The sequence below is a fragment of the Oryzias melastigma genome, linkage group LG14 (genome assembly GCF_002922805.2).
Source record: "Oryzias melastigma strain HK-1 linkage group LG14, ASM292280v2, whole genome shotgun sequence".
NCBI lineage: Eukaryota > Metazoa > Chordata > Actinopteri > Beloniformes > Adrianichthyidae > Oryzias > Oryzias melastigma.
Genome location: NC_050525.1, coordinates 2,993,328 through 3,008,671, shown reverse-complemented (window position 1 = coordinate 3,008,671; position 15,344 = coordinate 2,993,328). Strand labels below are relative to the sequence as shown.

The following is a 15,344-nucleotide window of genomic DNA, read 5'->3' as shown; positions in this document are numbered from 1 at the left end:
GGAGGATGCTGAAGACAGGCTTAGATGGAGGAAACTGATTCGCTGTGGCGACCCCTAAAGGGAAAAGCCGAACGGAAAAGAAGAAGATGCAGTAATGCTGATGTTTCTGTTCACATTTAGAATCAGGTTTACTAAGAATTTAATGTTTTTTCACAGATCTCGTAAAGAAACTGGAGGATCAAAAAGCTGAAACTGAGAAACAGCTGAAAACTCTAAGCAGACAAATAAAGGTAGGAACTCTTAAATAAGTTTAAAAAGTTTTAATTGTGCTCACTTCACTGGGGGGCATTTCCCTATCTGAGCAACACTGGGGGTTCACTCTGTAGTCACATCTATGTTTCAACTGTCTGAAATCTCAGATCTTAACCAGTCATGTAGCTTATTAAACAAATCAAAGTACACCACTGTTCATATGTGGCCCAAAGAAGGAATCTGGGAATTTTGCCTGGATTTTTTTTTTTTTTTTGTATTTTCATTCAAGAATGTGTTGATTATTTTGTTGACTAAATGTATTGTTTTATTTATTTTTAGGAAATTACACCTAAAACCTTCTTTCTATGTTGTAAAAACAGTTTGTTAAACATTTTTGGGATTTCCACAGTAAAATGAATCCCAGTTTTCTTGACGGAATTTTGTGTTTTTACATGATTTTATGTCTAGTGTGTGAATACAAAATAAAAAAAATGACTAAATAAATGTATTGTCACATAGGAGAGGTTTTGTTGATTAAAATGATACCAAATAAGCAGCAGGCAGTCTTTCAAATTGAAAATACAGAGGTCAATTCAAAAGTTGATTGAAAACAGAGCTTTAGCCCATAGGCTCCAAAGAATAAAAAAAACATTCTAAATGTACAATTTTGCATGTGATTTCATATTTATATTATTTGCAGATAATTAGTAGCTGGCAAATATCGTAACTAAAAAAAACTAATCATTGCGATTAATCGCAATGATTATTTTTTTCCAGATTTGTTATTAACTAGTTATTTTTTTTATTGATTCCCGGCCCTAATATATATATATAAAATCTGTGTTTATTCCTTTCTGCTCGTGCATTTAGCTGTCCTAATCTTTGGATGTTGGTAGGATGAAAAGGAGGAGTGGCGTCGGTTTCAGGCGGACCTGCAGACGGCGGTTGTGGTGGCCAATGACATCAAGGTTGAGGCTCAGCAGGAGCTACGAGCTCTTAGGAGGCAGCTGCAGGAGGAGCAGGGTCGTAGCACCAAGCTTTCTGCCGACCTGGAAGCCCTGCAGGGTGTCAGGTACTGTTCCCAACATTCTTTCCATCTTCAGTTGACACCTGCTGGCCATCCCTCTTCCAGCTCCTTCTGTTAAGCAGCGGGCTGCTTTCTTCTTTCCTTATCTGAGGGTTGGAGGTTGCTGCCAACCCTCTGACTGTCTTACTTTATCTGCTCCTTATCCACTGAGAAGTCATGTGAAAGCAATACATCAGAGGCTTGAGAATTCCTATTTGGCATTAACCCTTTAACTCCAGAGCTTTAGTTCCAGTGTGTACATTCTTTTGACTGCTGTAACTCTTTAGTCATGTACATATAATTGATGTAAATCCAACAGATTCTCAAGCAGAGAAAAGCAGCCTTGCACTGATATGCAACACTTTACAGAGCTCATAAAGAGCTCTACAAAAGCATCTGTAATCACGTCTTAATCCTGAAATCAAGAGAGCAGTCTTCGGTTGTCTCTGAATCCCCCCTATCCCCTAACTACCATAGTGGGGGACTATACAGTTTCCTGGATTTTAAAGGTAATTCGGACACAATGCTTACCATTTTTCTTTCGTTTTCCTAAACACCAGAAAGGACGTCACTGAAACAGCTGGCAGAAACTTTTTACAAAATGATTACATTTATCAAAGAAAGCCAATTTCTAACACCTATTATGAACTCAGCAAATATAATCCTTCTTCTCAAACCAGAGAAAGATCCCACAATTCCTTCCAGCTATCGTTCCATTTCACTGATCAATGCAGACGTTAAAATTATTTGTAAAGCATTAGCACAGAGAATAGAAAAAAAATCACTCCCCACATAATTCACTATGATCAAACTGGATTTATTAAAGGTAGACAATCGAGTGACAATGTCCGCAGACTGGTTAACGTGATAGACATTGCTACTATTAAAAAGCAGGAAATAAGCATACTCTCGTTGGATGCTGAAAAAACTTTCGACAGAGTCAACTGGAAGTTTCTCATCGCTGCCCTCCACAAGTTTGGATTTGGAGAATCATTCATTGATTGGATTAAGATATTATATCATAACCCAAATGCTTCAGTCAGAACGGACAAACAGACGTCCAGCAGGTTTTATCTTGGAAGAGGAACCAGACAGGGTTGTCCACTCTCCCCCTCTCTCTTTGCAATATTCATCGAGCCTCTGGCTGCAGCAATAAGACAGAATGAGAACATTAAAGGAGTTAAAACAAAACATGTTAATCATAAAATTAGTCTATGCAGATGACATATTACTTTTTTTTACATAAATCATGTTCTATAAGTGAAACGATAACAATTATTAACGAATTCTCCTCCATCTCAGACTATTCAATTAATTGGAATAAATCAGTTTTATTATCACTTGACAGTAATGCTGAGCAATCACTCTCAATACCGGTCAAATCAGGCAATATCAAATATCTAGGTGTTCACTTCTCTCCCAAACTATCAGAACTGGTGCAGCTAAATTATACCCCGTTACTGAAAAACATTCAAGACGATCTAACTCGCTGGGTCAACCTGCCCCTGTCGCTTATGGGCAAAGTAGCCACAATTAAAATGAACATTTTGCCAAAAGTTAATTATCTATTCTCAATGATTCCCACACAACCTCCACTAAAATGGTTTCTCTGGAAAAATAAACCAGCAAGAATCAGCCTTAAAACTCTAAAATCTGCAAAAAGATGTGGAGGCTTAGAATTACCAAACTTCAACAATTACTTTATTGCTAACAGATTATAGTACATCTTAAAATGAACAAGAAATAATCCAGAAATTAACTCATGGATGGACTCGGAACAGGAGTTATGTGGGAAGATCAACCTGTCAGATCTACCATTTATCAGCCAAATTATAAAAAAAGATGATAGTTTCCAAAGTATTAACATAAGTACCACCTTAACAGCCAGGTGGAATTTTCTCCAAGTGTCCAAGTCCTCAGTCGTACCGTGTAAAATGACACCCATCTGGAACAACCCAGACATCCTAATAAATAAAAAGATCTTACACTTCCCAGCTTGGCCAGCAGGGGGCGTAACACTACTAGAGCACCTAATTATTGATAGAAGATTTATAAAACCCCAGGAACTACAAGAAAAACATGAAATAAATCACTTCTTGGAATACCAGCAACTAAAATCTATAATTACTAAAAAAAATAAATACAATGATAGTGACATAAAATGTATAATTACTAAAAAAAATAAATACAATGATAGTGACCTAAAATTACCAGAACTAGTTACCTCTTTTTTTAAATTTCCAATGAATAAGATTTTCTTCAAAATATACAAACTCTTATGAAACCTAGCACTAGAATCCCTGGGATTTTCTGTTTCTGCTGCAGTGTCCCCCTCCCCTTCTTAAAGTAGTGATATGGTGATCACCCTAGTCACTGGGTCTTCACGTTGCAAATTAGATTTGGGTAGAACAACAGCAAACAGTTCTGCTCCCTTCCCCCTTGAAAAACAGGTTTTGAGAACCCGGCATCCCTGGCCGACTTGGAGAAATGAAACAAATGACTTCAGTGAAAAAGAAAAACATTTATACGCAAATTTGTACGCAAATTGAGATCCTTTCCTGCATTTCCGACAGGTGTACATGTGGCATATGGCACATTTTTCGATACTGCAATTTCTTTTACAACTCTGTTGCACTTGGCATGTTGTTGTTTTTCCTTCAGAAGCTATTCTCATTTCACGTAGTGCCTCTTTTCTCTCTTTCCAGTTATACTTCTAACACAAATAAATACAAAAACATTTCCAACATATCTAATAAAAAATGTATTCACAAACAGCAGGTCAAATAACTTTTTAAAACATATTTTAGCATCAACTCTAAAAAGGCTTTTATAACAATATTACACTAGTAAAACAGGCCAAAGTGGAAATAGTATTGCAACTATTTAAAACCAATAGTACTGCATTTGAGGTGTGGCATACCAATAGCTAAAGGACTGGAGACATCAGAAAAAAAAAACAATTCATATTTATTAGAACTTTTCAACCATTATCATGAAAAAAATAAGGTCTGTCTTTTTCATCTTTTGTTACATTGTGAGACAGGTCCTGAGTGACTAAAGAAATTCCCCCCAAAAAATCTGTCATTAGATTTTTTATATCTTGAACGGCGTTCGTGTGGCAAGCTTCCAAAGGTGGCGTACTCTTAGTGCACGCACATTTTTCAATGGATCACTGTGAAAATGTAATATGTTGATCCCATGCTGAAGCTGTAACAACTATTATAACATTGGATTTAAACATATAAGGAATGTGGACGTGGTTTGCTAATAACCTTCATTACTAAGGAAATCCAAAAATGTACTTTTGATGACTCTTATAAAACTAGCATCAATCTGTTAAGTGACCTCAGACGAACAAAACATAAAATGGTTGTTATGGTTGTTGGTATTGTATGAGGAAGTCTGGAGTGACAGAGAAGTATGTCCGAGCAGTGCAGGACATGTATGAGGGCTGTAAGACAGTGGTGAGGTGTGCTGTAGGGGTGACAGAGGAGTTCAAGGTGGAGGTGGGATTACATCAGGGATCAGCTCTGAGCCCCTTCCTGTTTGCAATGGTGATGGACAGACTGACGGATGAGGTTAGACAGGAATCACCATGGACTATGATGTTTGCAGATGATATTGTGATTTGTAGTGAGAGCAGGGAACAGGTGGAGGTGGAGTTAGAGAGGTGGAGGTTTGCCCTGGAAAGGAGAGGAATGAAGGTTAGCCGCAGTAAGACAGAGTACATGTGTGTGAATGAGAGGAACCAGAGTGGAAGAGTGAGGTTACAGGGAGAAGAGATAAAGAAGGTGGAGGAGTTTAAGTATTTAGGGTCAACAGTACAGAGTAATGGAGAGTGTGGAAAAGAAGTGAAGAGGAGAGTGCAAGCAGGTTGGAATGGGTGGAGAAAAGTGTCAGGTGTGATGTGTGACAGAAGAGTTTCAGCACAAATGAAAGGAAAGGTGTACAAGACTGTGGTGAGACCAGCCATGTTGTTTGGACTAGAAACAGTGGGACTGAAGAAAAGACAGGAAGCAGAGCTGGAGGTAGCAGAGATGAAGATGCTGAGGTTCTCTTTGGGAGTGACCAGGATGGATAGGATCAGGAATGAATACATCAGAGGGACAGCACATGTTAGAGGTTTTGGAGATAAAGTCAGAGAGGCCAGACTGAGATGGTTTGGACATGTTCAGAGGAGAGACAGTGAATATATTGGTAGAAGGATGCTGAGTCTAGAGCTGCAGGAAAGAGATCTAGAGGAAGACCAAAGAGGAGGTTTATGGATGCAGTGAATGAAGACATGAAGGTGGCTGGTGTTAGAGTGGAGGATGCTGAAGACAGGCTTAGATGGAGGGAACTGATTCGCTGTGGCGACCCCTGAAGGGAAAAGCCGAAAGGAAAAGAAGAAGAAGAAGAAGAAGATGGTGATAAAAACAACAAAATAGCCGCCATTTTGAAAAAAGGTACTTTGTCAATCAATTTCTCACATACATCTCAGACATGCTTTACAGAAAGAGAAGGTATGATTCAGGGGTGCATAGTGATATGCATAAAGGCAGGCAGCGAGGACGTAGATGGTGTGAATGGGCGGGCACACCCTCCGGTCCCCCTTCTTGAAAAGGGGAACCAGCACCCCAGTCTGCCAGTCCAGAGGTACGGTTCCTGTCTGCCACGCAATGCTGCAGAGACGTGTCAACCAAGACACTCCCACAACATCCAGAGACTTGAGGTACTCAGGGCGAACCTCATCCACCCCCGGAGCCTTGCCACCAAGGAGCTCTTTGACTACCTCAGTGACCTCAGCCCGGGTGATGGACAGTTCCACCCCAGTGTCCTTAGCCTCTGCTTCCTCTACGGAAGGCGTGTCAGCAGGGTTGAGGGGATCCTCAAAGTATTCCTTCCACCGCCCGACAATGTCCCCAGGTGAGGTCAGCAGATCTCCACCTACACTGAAAACGGTGCCTGCAGAAAACTGCTTTCCCCTCCTGAGGCGCCGGATGGTTTGCCAGAATCTCTTTGAGGCCAACCGATAGTCCTTCTCCATGGCCTCACCAAACTCCTCCCAGGACCGAATTTTAGCCTCCAACACAGCCCGGGCCGCAGCTCGCTTAAACTGCCGGTACATGTCAGCTGCCTCTGGAGTCCCACAAGCCAGCAAGGCCTGATGGGACTCTTTCTTCAGCTTGAAGGCATCCCTTACTTCCGGTGTCCACCACCGGGTTCAGCACCAGAGACCTTGCGACCGCAGCTCCGGAAAGCAGCAGAGACAATAGAGGTGGACAACATGGTCCACTCAGACTCAATGTCACCAACCTCCCTCGGTACCTGCTTGAAGTTTTCCCGGATGTGGGAGTTAAAGACCTCCCTGACGGAGGGCTCAGCCAGACGTTCCCAGAAGACCCTCACAGTACGTTTAGGTCTGCCCAGAGAGGTGACATTCCATGTTCCAAAAGCCAAATTCCATGACCGGGGTTTGGGCCGCCGAGGCACTTGTCTTCGACTGCCACCCAAACCACAATGCACCAGGCCCCTTCAGAGCTCCCCTGCAGGTGGTGAGCCCACTGGGGAGTGATCCCACGTCGCTCCTTCGGGTTGGACCCGACCGGGGCCCGTGGGAGGAGCCCTGGCCACCAGGCGCTCGCCTCCGAGCCCCAACCCCAGGCCTGGCTCCAGGGTGGGGCCCCCGTGACGCCAATCCGGGCGACGTAACGGAATCTCTCGTGTTGTTACTCATAAAGGGGTTCCTAACCGCTCTTTGTCTGGCTTGTCACTCAGGACCTGTCTGCCATGGGAGACCCTGTCACGGGCAGAAGCCCCCGACAGCATAGCTCCTGAGATCACTCAAGCACTCAAACCCCTCCAGAACGTTAAGGTGGCGGTTCAAGCAGGGGAAATTATTACCCATGATGGCAAAAACAAAAAAAGCTCTAGCAGAAGCGCCTGTGGAAAAATGCGCGTCTGGTGTGAACCGCGGAGCGGACGCCGTGCGCACTCCGCTCTGCGACACTTTCCGCGTATAGTGTGAACCCGAGATTAGGCTCCAGCACCCCCGCAACCCTCGAAAGGGACAAAGTGGCCAAGACGATGAATGAAAAATTAATAAATGAATATCTTTGCACAACTTAGCTTAGATAGGAACATTTTTGCAAGATTTCAAGCCAAAAAAGAAAAATGCGAGTATGTTTGTAACAAGAACAGGATGGTGCTCCACCTCAGAAACCGGTTCTACGGGAAACTAATGCTTGAAAAGGGTTCCTAAGTATGTATTGAAGTAAATCCCCCTGTAGGGAAGGAATACTAAGGAAGTTTTTTGACTTCAAAGTATTATGCAATTATCAATTGACAATCCAATCAATCCAGGCTTGAAATATGAAAAAAAACAATTAGCAATTTAGAATACAGTAAAATAAATTACAATTCAATATAACGGTTTAAAAGTAAAATGTTCAAAAGGAATAAAATCAATTTCATTTTAAACTGTTGGGGAATGTGATGCCATCCTTTAAATGCAATGCATTTTGCAATTTTCAGTTTAATATGCTATTTGACCTTTCATTTTCAAAAGGCCCTTTGAAATTTACTTTAAAATATTTAAAAAAAGACATTTCAATGCACAATTTGCTTTAAATTTATTTTAAAGTAACATAAAACGAATTACATTGTATTGTGCAATGGTGTTTTTGTGTCAAAATTCAAATGAAATTGTAAAACAGTGTCCCCCGGTGTAATGGATTTTCATTTGCGTAGTATTGTACTTTGTCCATGTCAAAATTTCAATTTGAAATACAAACTGTCAGACGCTCGTCAGGGCGGGGCCTACCGCCTTCATAAATTTTCTAAATTCCGCCTTGATTTCCTTTGGTCGACCGATTAAGAATATTTAAGACTTACAACTAACCAATGGAATTATTTTGCATTGGAGGTTAGAGAAGAGAATGCTAATCTATTAACATCAATAGTCGCGTTTTCATGAACTCTGAAATCTCACAAATTGGAATTTCGATTATAAATTCTCCTAATGGAAACACCACAATTTCAGAAAAAACTGGCATTTTTCGAAAAAAAAGTTTTTACGCTTAGATGAGGTGTTATTTGGGATGTATCGAAATAGACATTTTTCACAAAACTGTAATGGAAACACTTTTTTCAAAATAAATGCGCTTCTTGGTATGAAGAGTCTGCTCTGAGCGGACATACAGAATCGCAGCTCCTCCTCCTCCTTTCCTCTTTGCTTCATCTGCAGACGCACTTTTGCAGCTTGGAGCCTGAAGTCTCATGAGTGCGAGAGCCGTGACAGAAACTTGAATGGATGTTGTCGTGTTTTCAAAAAGAAAAAAAGGTCCAGATTCTTTCCTGTTTTTTCTTTTAACCGCTGAACAGACTTCTCTCTCTTCTGTGTCAAGTTGCGCTGCACGCCCCAGACAGAGCTGTGACGTCACCGCAATGCTCCCTTTTAGTGAATCAAATAAAAAAACACTTGTTCTCATTCATCGCCGTGTTTTTAATAACTTATCACGTGAGTTGGTTTGTGCTTTATCGCAAAATTTTGATTTAATGGAAATGGTGTCATTTCGATACTGTGTTTTTTTTTTTTTAATTCCTAGAATGTCGATAAAGTTTTGCGCAAATGTGTAATGTTTATTACTACGACTGAATTTGTTGTAGCTCCTAAAGAAATATTTTGGAGCACATCTTTAGGGCTTCTTTGTCCCCTATGTCTCATTTCCACTAAGCGGTCCGGACCAGACCAAAAAGACCAGTCCCCTCTTGGCCGGTTCAGAACGGTCCAGACAATTCATGCGAGCGTTTCCATTGAGGGTTGGACCATCAAGGTGAATACCGGGTGTAATCCGGTGACATAGGTCCGTCTCCGCTCTCCATCCCCCGTGAATCAGGGAGAATACTCTATGTAAAGAATCCAGACGAAAAGAGGACAAAACTTTCAGTTTGGATCTTGAGTAAGAAAATATGCTGGTCGGACGCTTCCTGTTGTCGTAAAACCTTTCCACCAATCAATGGGTTACATTGTGTGACAGCAGAAGCTCCACCCTCAAGGGTCCATTCCATTTTTCTATGGACCTACGACCAACGGGGGACCAGAAATGTACCAGTCGGTCCTGCTTAACAGGTCAGGTTTTTAATGTAAACATTCAGAAGTCCACTCAGGCCCGGTCCAGTCCAGTCTGGACCACTCAGTGGAAATGAGGCATAAGACAGTGGTCCAAAATCCCTGAGCTGTGGACCAGTACCGGTCCACGGGTCACTTGGTTCCAGACCACAGAGAGAAAAAACGAATGCATATGCTAACAGATTATTTCAGTTTTGTTTATTTTCTGATTACATGATCAAATTGAAAATAGAATTGTCAACTGAGAATTGCATATTACTTTGAACTGTGACTCAAAAAAACATCCATAGAACATAGATGATATTTTGGGGGCGTCCTGACTGAAACTAGTAGAACGCCTCTGTCTGCATCCTAGGAGGCAAAGTTTCAGCTGGGTTGGCAGCCTCTCCCCTTGACACTCTGTAGCTCCGCCCCTGGTGCGCATTAATTTAAGTCCCCCCCCCCCATTCATGAAGGTAAGTAATGTACGCTGTATGATACTTTAAAGTTTTATTTAAAAAAAGCTGCAGTGATTATATGGTGGGCGGGGTCACAGTAACAGCGCTCCGTGAATGGAGCCTTTCCCTATGACGCCTCAGCAGAAAAAAGCTTAGTGTGAGAAGAGGTTGTCACTGAAACCCCATTTGTTTTCAAATCCTAAAGATACAGGCGCACATCAGGGCTTATTGTTGTCACACACACACACCCACACACACAGACCACTGGATGCCGTTGTCTTTCCCTTCGCATGCCAACTGTGGTATGCGTTAGGGGAACAGGGCAAAATCGATTTGGTGAAGTATCACGATATATCATTCGGCAATACTTGTATTGATTTAAAATGTTGACATGACAATATTTAATGAATTATTGATGAGTGTCTTACTTTTGTTTTCCATGGCACCACTGCACTCTGAGTCACACCAGAACATGATCTCACAAGAACCAGCTTGTGTTAAATGTTCAATCAGCCTTGTGGTTTTTGTTGTCATGAAGCATGTACTACTTAGTTTCGACTTGGGATAGCGAACCAAAACTCTGAGCTACCTTGCTGCCAGTATGGTATATAAACGGGGGTTGTGATGCTTCGTAGCGGCTGTGATAAGAACGAGTAAAGCAGTGGAGCTGCAGCGGCTCATTCACAGAGCCTCCATCAGAATGCTGTCGACAAAGCGGGCCAAAGTTCTGCTGAACTTCACAGCTATAGATTCTAGTTCAGAGACCTGATGGATCAAAGGAAGCGAACAACAAAAAAGGCTAAGCAATTAGCAATTAGCATTGAAATACATGTTTACTTCCGCGTGTGCGAAAACGGCTGCAGCGCTGAATGTCATGTAAGTAAAAGTAAGGAAGTAAGGAAAATCATGTTAGCCACAGGCAAGCGCTCTCCTCCATCCCATCATCACACTGAAAAGTTTCTTGAAAGAGTTGTCTTTGTTTTCCCCTTTAGCTTTGAAGTTCCCTTTCAGGCAAGTGTTTAAAAGGCTAGATTTAGTAATGTTGGAAATAAGAAGCACTTAATTTGCTCAATTATACTTTTAGAACCTTATTGATTAAGGCAAATTCATTCTATTATTTCGTCTTATACTGAAAATGTTGTTGTGGTAATCAGACAATGTTTACTGTTCCCTTTAAAATAAAATATTTCTGAATTTGCCAAAAGAAAAGCAGCATGAATTTGTGAGTGAAAGCAACTTGTATATAAGATACAGTTACAATGCTTATTGTTGTGATTATTCAATAAAATAAATCATACCATTTTAATACAATACAAGACATATTAAGAATCAGAGATTTTTTCCAAGTCAAACTCTTAACCCTCATGCTCTTTTATGGGTCCAGATGACCCCTCCCTTACATTAAGATATAATCCCTCCCATGACAAAAGTGGACAGGATTTCATGTATCCCACGGATACCAGTGAAGATAAAAAACCCTAGGAAAAAAAAGTTCAGCATGCTGTCTTGTGGGGTCCAGATGACACCACTTTTAATATAAACATGCCTATGATAGAACAAGGGTCACAAAAAGTGAAAAATTGTTCTGGTACAGTCTAGGTAAATATCCTCATTCGCGTGACAAGACATGTATTGGGATATGTATCGTATTGCTAGACTCCTGCCAATACACACCCATTTGTGTGGCCCAGGTTGTGGACCCCTGGTTTAAACAGTGGGTCAGGTTGCAGGCACTGCAGTCGATCACAGTTCCAGCTGGTCTTAGACCATTTCTGAATTGCTAAAGTTTGCCCAAGATTAGTTGTTTTGCTGCCTCTTCTGCCTACCTCCGTCAGCCTCTGTGATGAGTCTCTCTGAAAAGTCCAGGTGAGTCCCCTGCCAGCCTTCCTCTCCCTGCCTTGTGTGCTGTTGCTGCTGCTCACTAACCTTCCTGTCTGTGTTTGGCTTCATGTTACTGCTTTAGCCTGCCTGACTCTATTTTTCACATGCTGGCTAATTGTACTTTTAGAACTCTTCCCATTTTCTCCTGGCTCCATCAAACTTTCAACCTAAACACATGTATCTGCTGCCATCTGCAGTTCATTGGATGAATGACCTATCACATTTGTTTTCTAATTATAGAGCAGGATGGGCTACACAAGCATGACTGGATTGACTTTATACTTGGTGCCATGTAATTACACTTAAATAGCGTCTTTATCACTGGGTGAATAAGCAGAACTCGATATTCAATCTAAGTGACTGGATTAATCTATGCAGTTATGCATGAAGCTGACCTAAGATCTAGAACTGGCTTTGAAAATAACAGAGTTTCTTTGGGGTAACATAAACTCCATGTGATGTACTGGAATTGACCTCTAATATTTTACTTTCTTTCAGACTAAGCACTGGAGCCACTTTTGACACAAAGACTGCAGTGGAGGGACACTAAAGCCTGCAACACAAGACAGTGTTAATGTTGCTCTTAAGATGTTATTCAAAATGCAACACATCCTGTCTTTAAACTGGTGAGACTCTTTAACAAGAACACTGAATTTTATTGTCGGTGAATGTGGCTTTCATGTGTTTTTGTCCTCAGTATTTCCGTGGAAGTACATTACATTTTTTAAAGAGACAACTTCAAATGTGAGATGCTGCTTTCTGCCTTTTTGATAGCTGAAAGGGTGTAAAAGGAACTTACAAAAAAGCTGGAAATATAAAGAATATGTTGGATGTTTAGTAGGTACCAAAGGAGAAGATTCTTAATATTTTGGCTTGAAAAAGTTTGCACTGGTAATACCAAAAACAGCACAGAAGATTGAATAAATACAACCTTTTAGTGAGCGTTGATTCTGGTTTTATGCTAGCTACACTCAACAAAAATATAAATGCAACACTTTTGTTTTTGCTACCATTTGTCATGAGATGGACTTAAAGATCTAAAATTAATTCCAGATACACATTATTACCGCCCTGCGACAGACTGGCGACCTGTCCAGGGTGAACCCCACCTTCGCCCATCAGTAGCTGGGATAGGCTCCGGCACCCCCGTCACCCTGAAAGGGAAGAAGCGGTCAGGAAAATGAATGAATGAATGAATGAATGAACATTATTACCATTTCTCTCAAACATTGTTCACAAATCTGCCTAAATGTGTGATAGTGAGCACTTCTGCTTTGCTGAGATAATCCATCCCACCTCACAGGTGTGCCACATCAAGATGCTGATCTGACATCATGATTAGTGCACAGGTGTGCCTTAGACTGCCCATAATAAAAGGCCACTCTGAAATGTGCAGTTTTGTCTCACAGCAAAATGCCATAGATGTCACAAGCATTGAGGGAGCGTCCAATCGGCATGCTGACAGCATGAATGTCAACCAGATCTGCTGCTCGTACATTCAATGTTCATTTCTCCACCATAAGCTGTCTCCAAAGTCGTTTCAGAGAATATGGCAGTACATCCAGCCGGCCTCACAACCGCATACCACGTGTAACCACACCAGCCCACGACCTCCACATCCAGCAGGTTCACCTCCTAGATGGTCTTAGACAAGCCACTCAGACAGCTGCTGAAACAATTGGTCTGCATAACCAAAACTTTCTGCACAAACTGTCAGAAACCGTCTCAGGGAAGCTCAACTGCATGCTGGTCATCCTCATCGAGGTCTTAACCTGACTCCAGATCGTCGTGGTAACAGACTTGAATGGGCAAATGCTCACATTCGATGGCGTCTGGTACGTTGGAGAGGTGTTCTCCTCATGGATGAATCTGGGTTTACATTGTTCAGGGCAGATGGCAGACAGTGTGTGTGGCGTCGTGTGGGTGAGCACTTTGCTGATGTCAATGTTGTGGATGGAGTGGCCCATGGTGGTGGTGGGGTTATGGTATGGGCAGGCATCTGTCATGGACGAAGAACACAGGTGCATTTTATTGATGGCATTTTGAATGCACAGAGATACCGTGATGAGATCCTGAGGCCTATTGTTGTGCCATACATCCATGAACATCACCTCATATTTCAGCAAGATAGTGCACGGCCCCATGTTGCAAGGATCTGGACACAATTCTTGGAAGCTGAAAATGTCCCAGTTCTTGCTTGGCCAACATAGTCACCAAACATGTCACCCATTGAGCATGTTTGGGATGTGCTTGACCGGCGTATACGACAGCGTGAACCAGTTCCCACTAATATCCAGCAACTTCACACAGCCATTGAAGAGGAGTGGACCAACATTCCAGAGGCCACAATTGACAATCTGATAAACTCTATGTCAAGAAGATGATGTGTTGCACTGCATGAGGCAAATGGTGGTGACACCAGATACTGACTGGTTCTGGGTCCCCAGACCCCCAATAAAACAAAAAAACTGCACATTTCAGGGTGGGCTTTTATTGTGGGCAGTCTAAGGCACACCTGTGCACTAATCATGATGTCAGATCAGCATCTTGATGTGGCACACCTGTGAGGTGGGATGGATTATCTCAGCAAAGCAGAAGTGCTCACTATCATGCATTTAGACAGATTTGTGAACAATGTTTGAGAGAAATGGTCATATTGTGTATCTGGAATTAATTTTAGATCTTTAAGTCCATCTCATGAAAAATGGGAGCAAAAACAAAAGTGTTGTGTTTATATTTTTGTTGAGTGTATTTTTAAGCATTCTGTATAAATGTCTTATCTGTTTTCCTAAAAAGCTTCTAATTTTTTGGAAACAATAATATTATTTTCTCAGGTCTATGACCACATTTGCATTTAGTTTCATTTTTAGCCAGCAGATGGCACTCCATGCTCCTCAAATATCTCACCATGTCGGTGATTTCATCTGTGTTCACTGTTAAATATCTTATTATTTCCAAGCATAACAGTATTGAAAGTCACAACTGGTAAAGGGGGGCATTTATACTGCAGGTCACTTTTCACACTTTTGCCAATTCACCAAAAAGGTAATTATTTATGAAACATCACTGACAACACGGTCCAGGAGCCAAATTATGTTTGCCGAAAGCAACTCTTACAACTCGCAATGTAATTCTTGAGAACACAAGTTGATATAGAATAAATTACACATTCCTTTCTCAAAAAACCTTAAGTGTTATATCATGTATGTATTTGTTAAGCATAAATCTTCGCAAGAAACACTTTGCAGAATATCAAGTTCCATTCGTCGTCCCTGTTTTAAGCCGTATGATCCCAGGCAACAAGGCTTGAGGGGATCTTTAAGACAACCACAAACAGCATAAAGAAAACAAAATACTGTGAGAACTCCTTTTAAATAGGGATGCCCTCTTAATTTAGTCTTTCAAAGTGTTTCTTAATGTGAATGATGATGTGTGTCTGACTGGCTCATTCAAAAGAATAAATGGAAGTACACCAGTAAATCTGCATTCCTGTATTCTTTGTGGTTCTTTTGTGTGGATGAATCTTTTCTGATTTGTGCTGATGCTCTGCAACCTGTACTCTATCAAAGGTCTTCTTCTTCTTCTTCTTCTTTTCCTTTCAGCTTTTCCCTTCAGGGGTCGCCACAGCGAATCAGTTTCCTCCATCTAAGCCTGTCTT

General features: G+C 41.4%; 1 protein-coding gene across 12 annotated transcripts in view; it reads left to right on the top strand.

The window, feature by feature from the left end:
- The window catches only part of specc1 (sperm antigen with calponin homology and coiled-coil domains 1), a 192,076-nt gene that overhangs the window by 75,093 nt on the left and 101,639 nt on the right, over positions 1–15,344 (top strand). For 10 of the 12 annotated variants that reach the window (XR_004949076.1, XR_004949075.1, XM_036215271.1 and 7 more), the window contains 2 exons: positions 157–230; positions 1,089–1,264. Coding sequence is in view for 9 of the 12 variants with exons in the window: in XM_036215271.1 (XP_036071164.1) it covers positions 157–230; positions 1,089–1,264 (250 nt within the window). In the remaining 3 variants the exon portion in view is untranslated. Of the gene's footprint in view, positions 1–156; positions 231–1,088; positions 1,265–12,184; positions 12,873–15,344 lie in introns of those variants that run through there. The other 2 variants (XR_004949077.1, XM_036215277.1) reach the window with 2 other exon arrangements.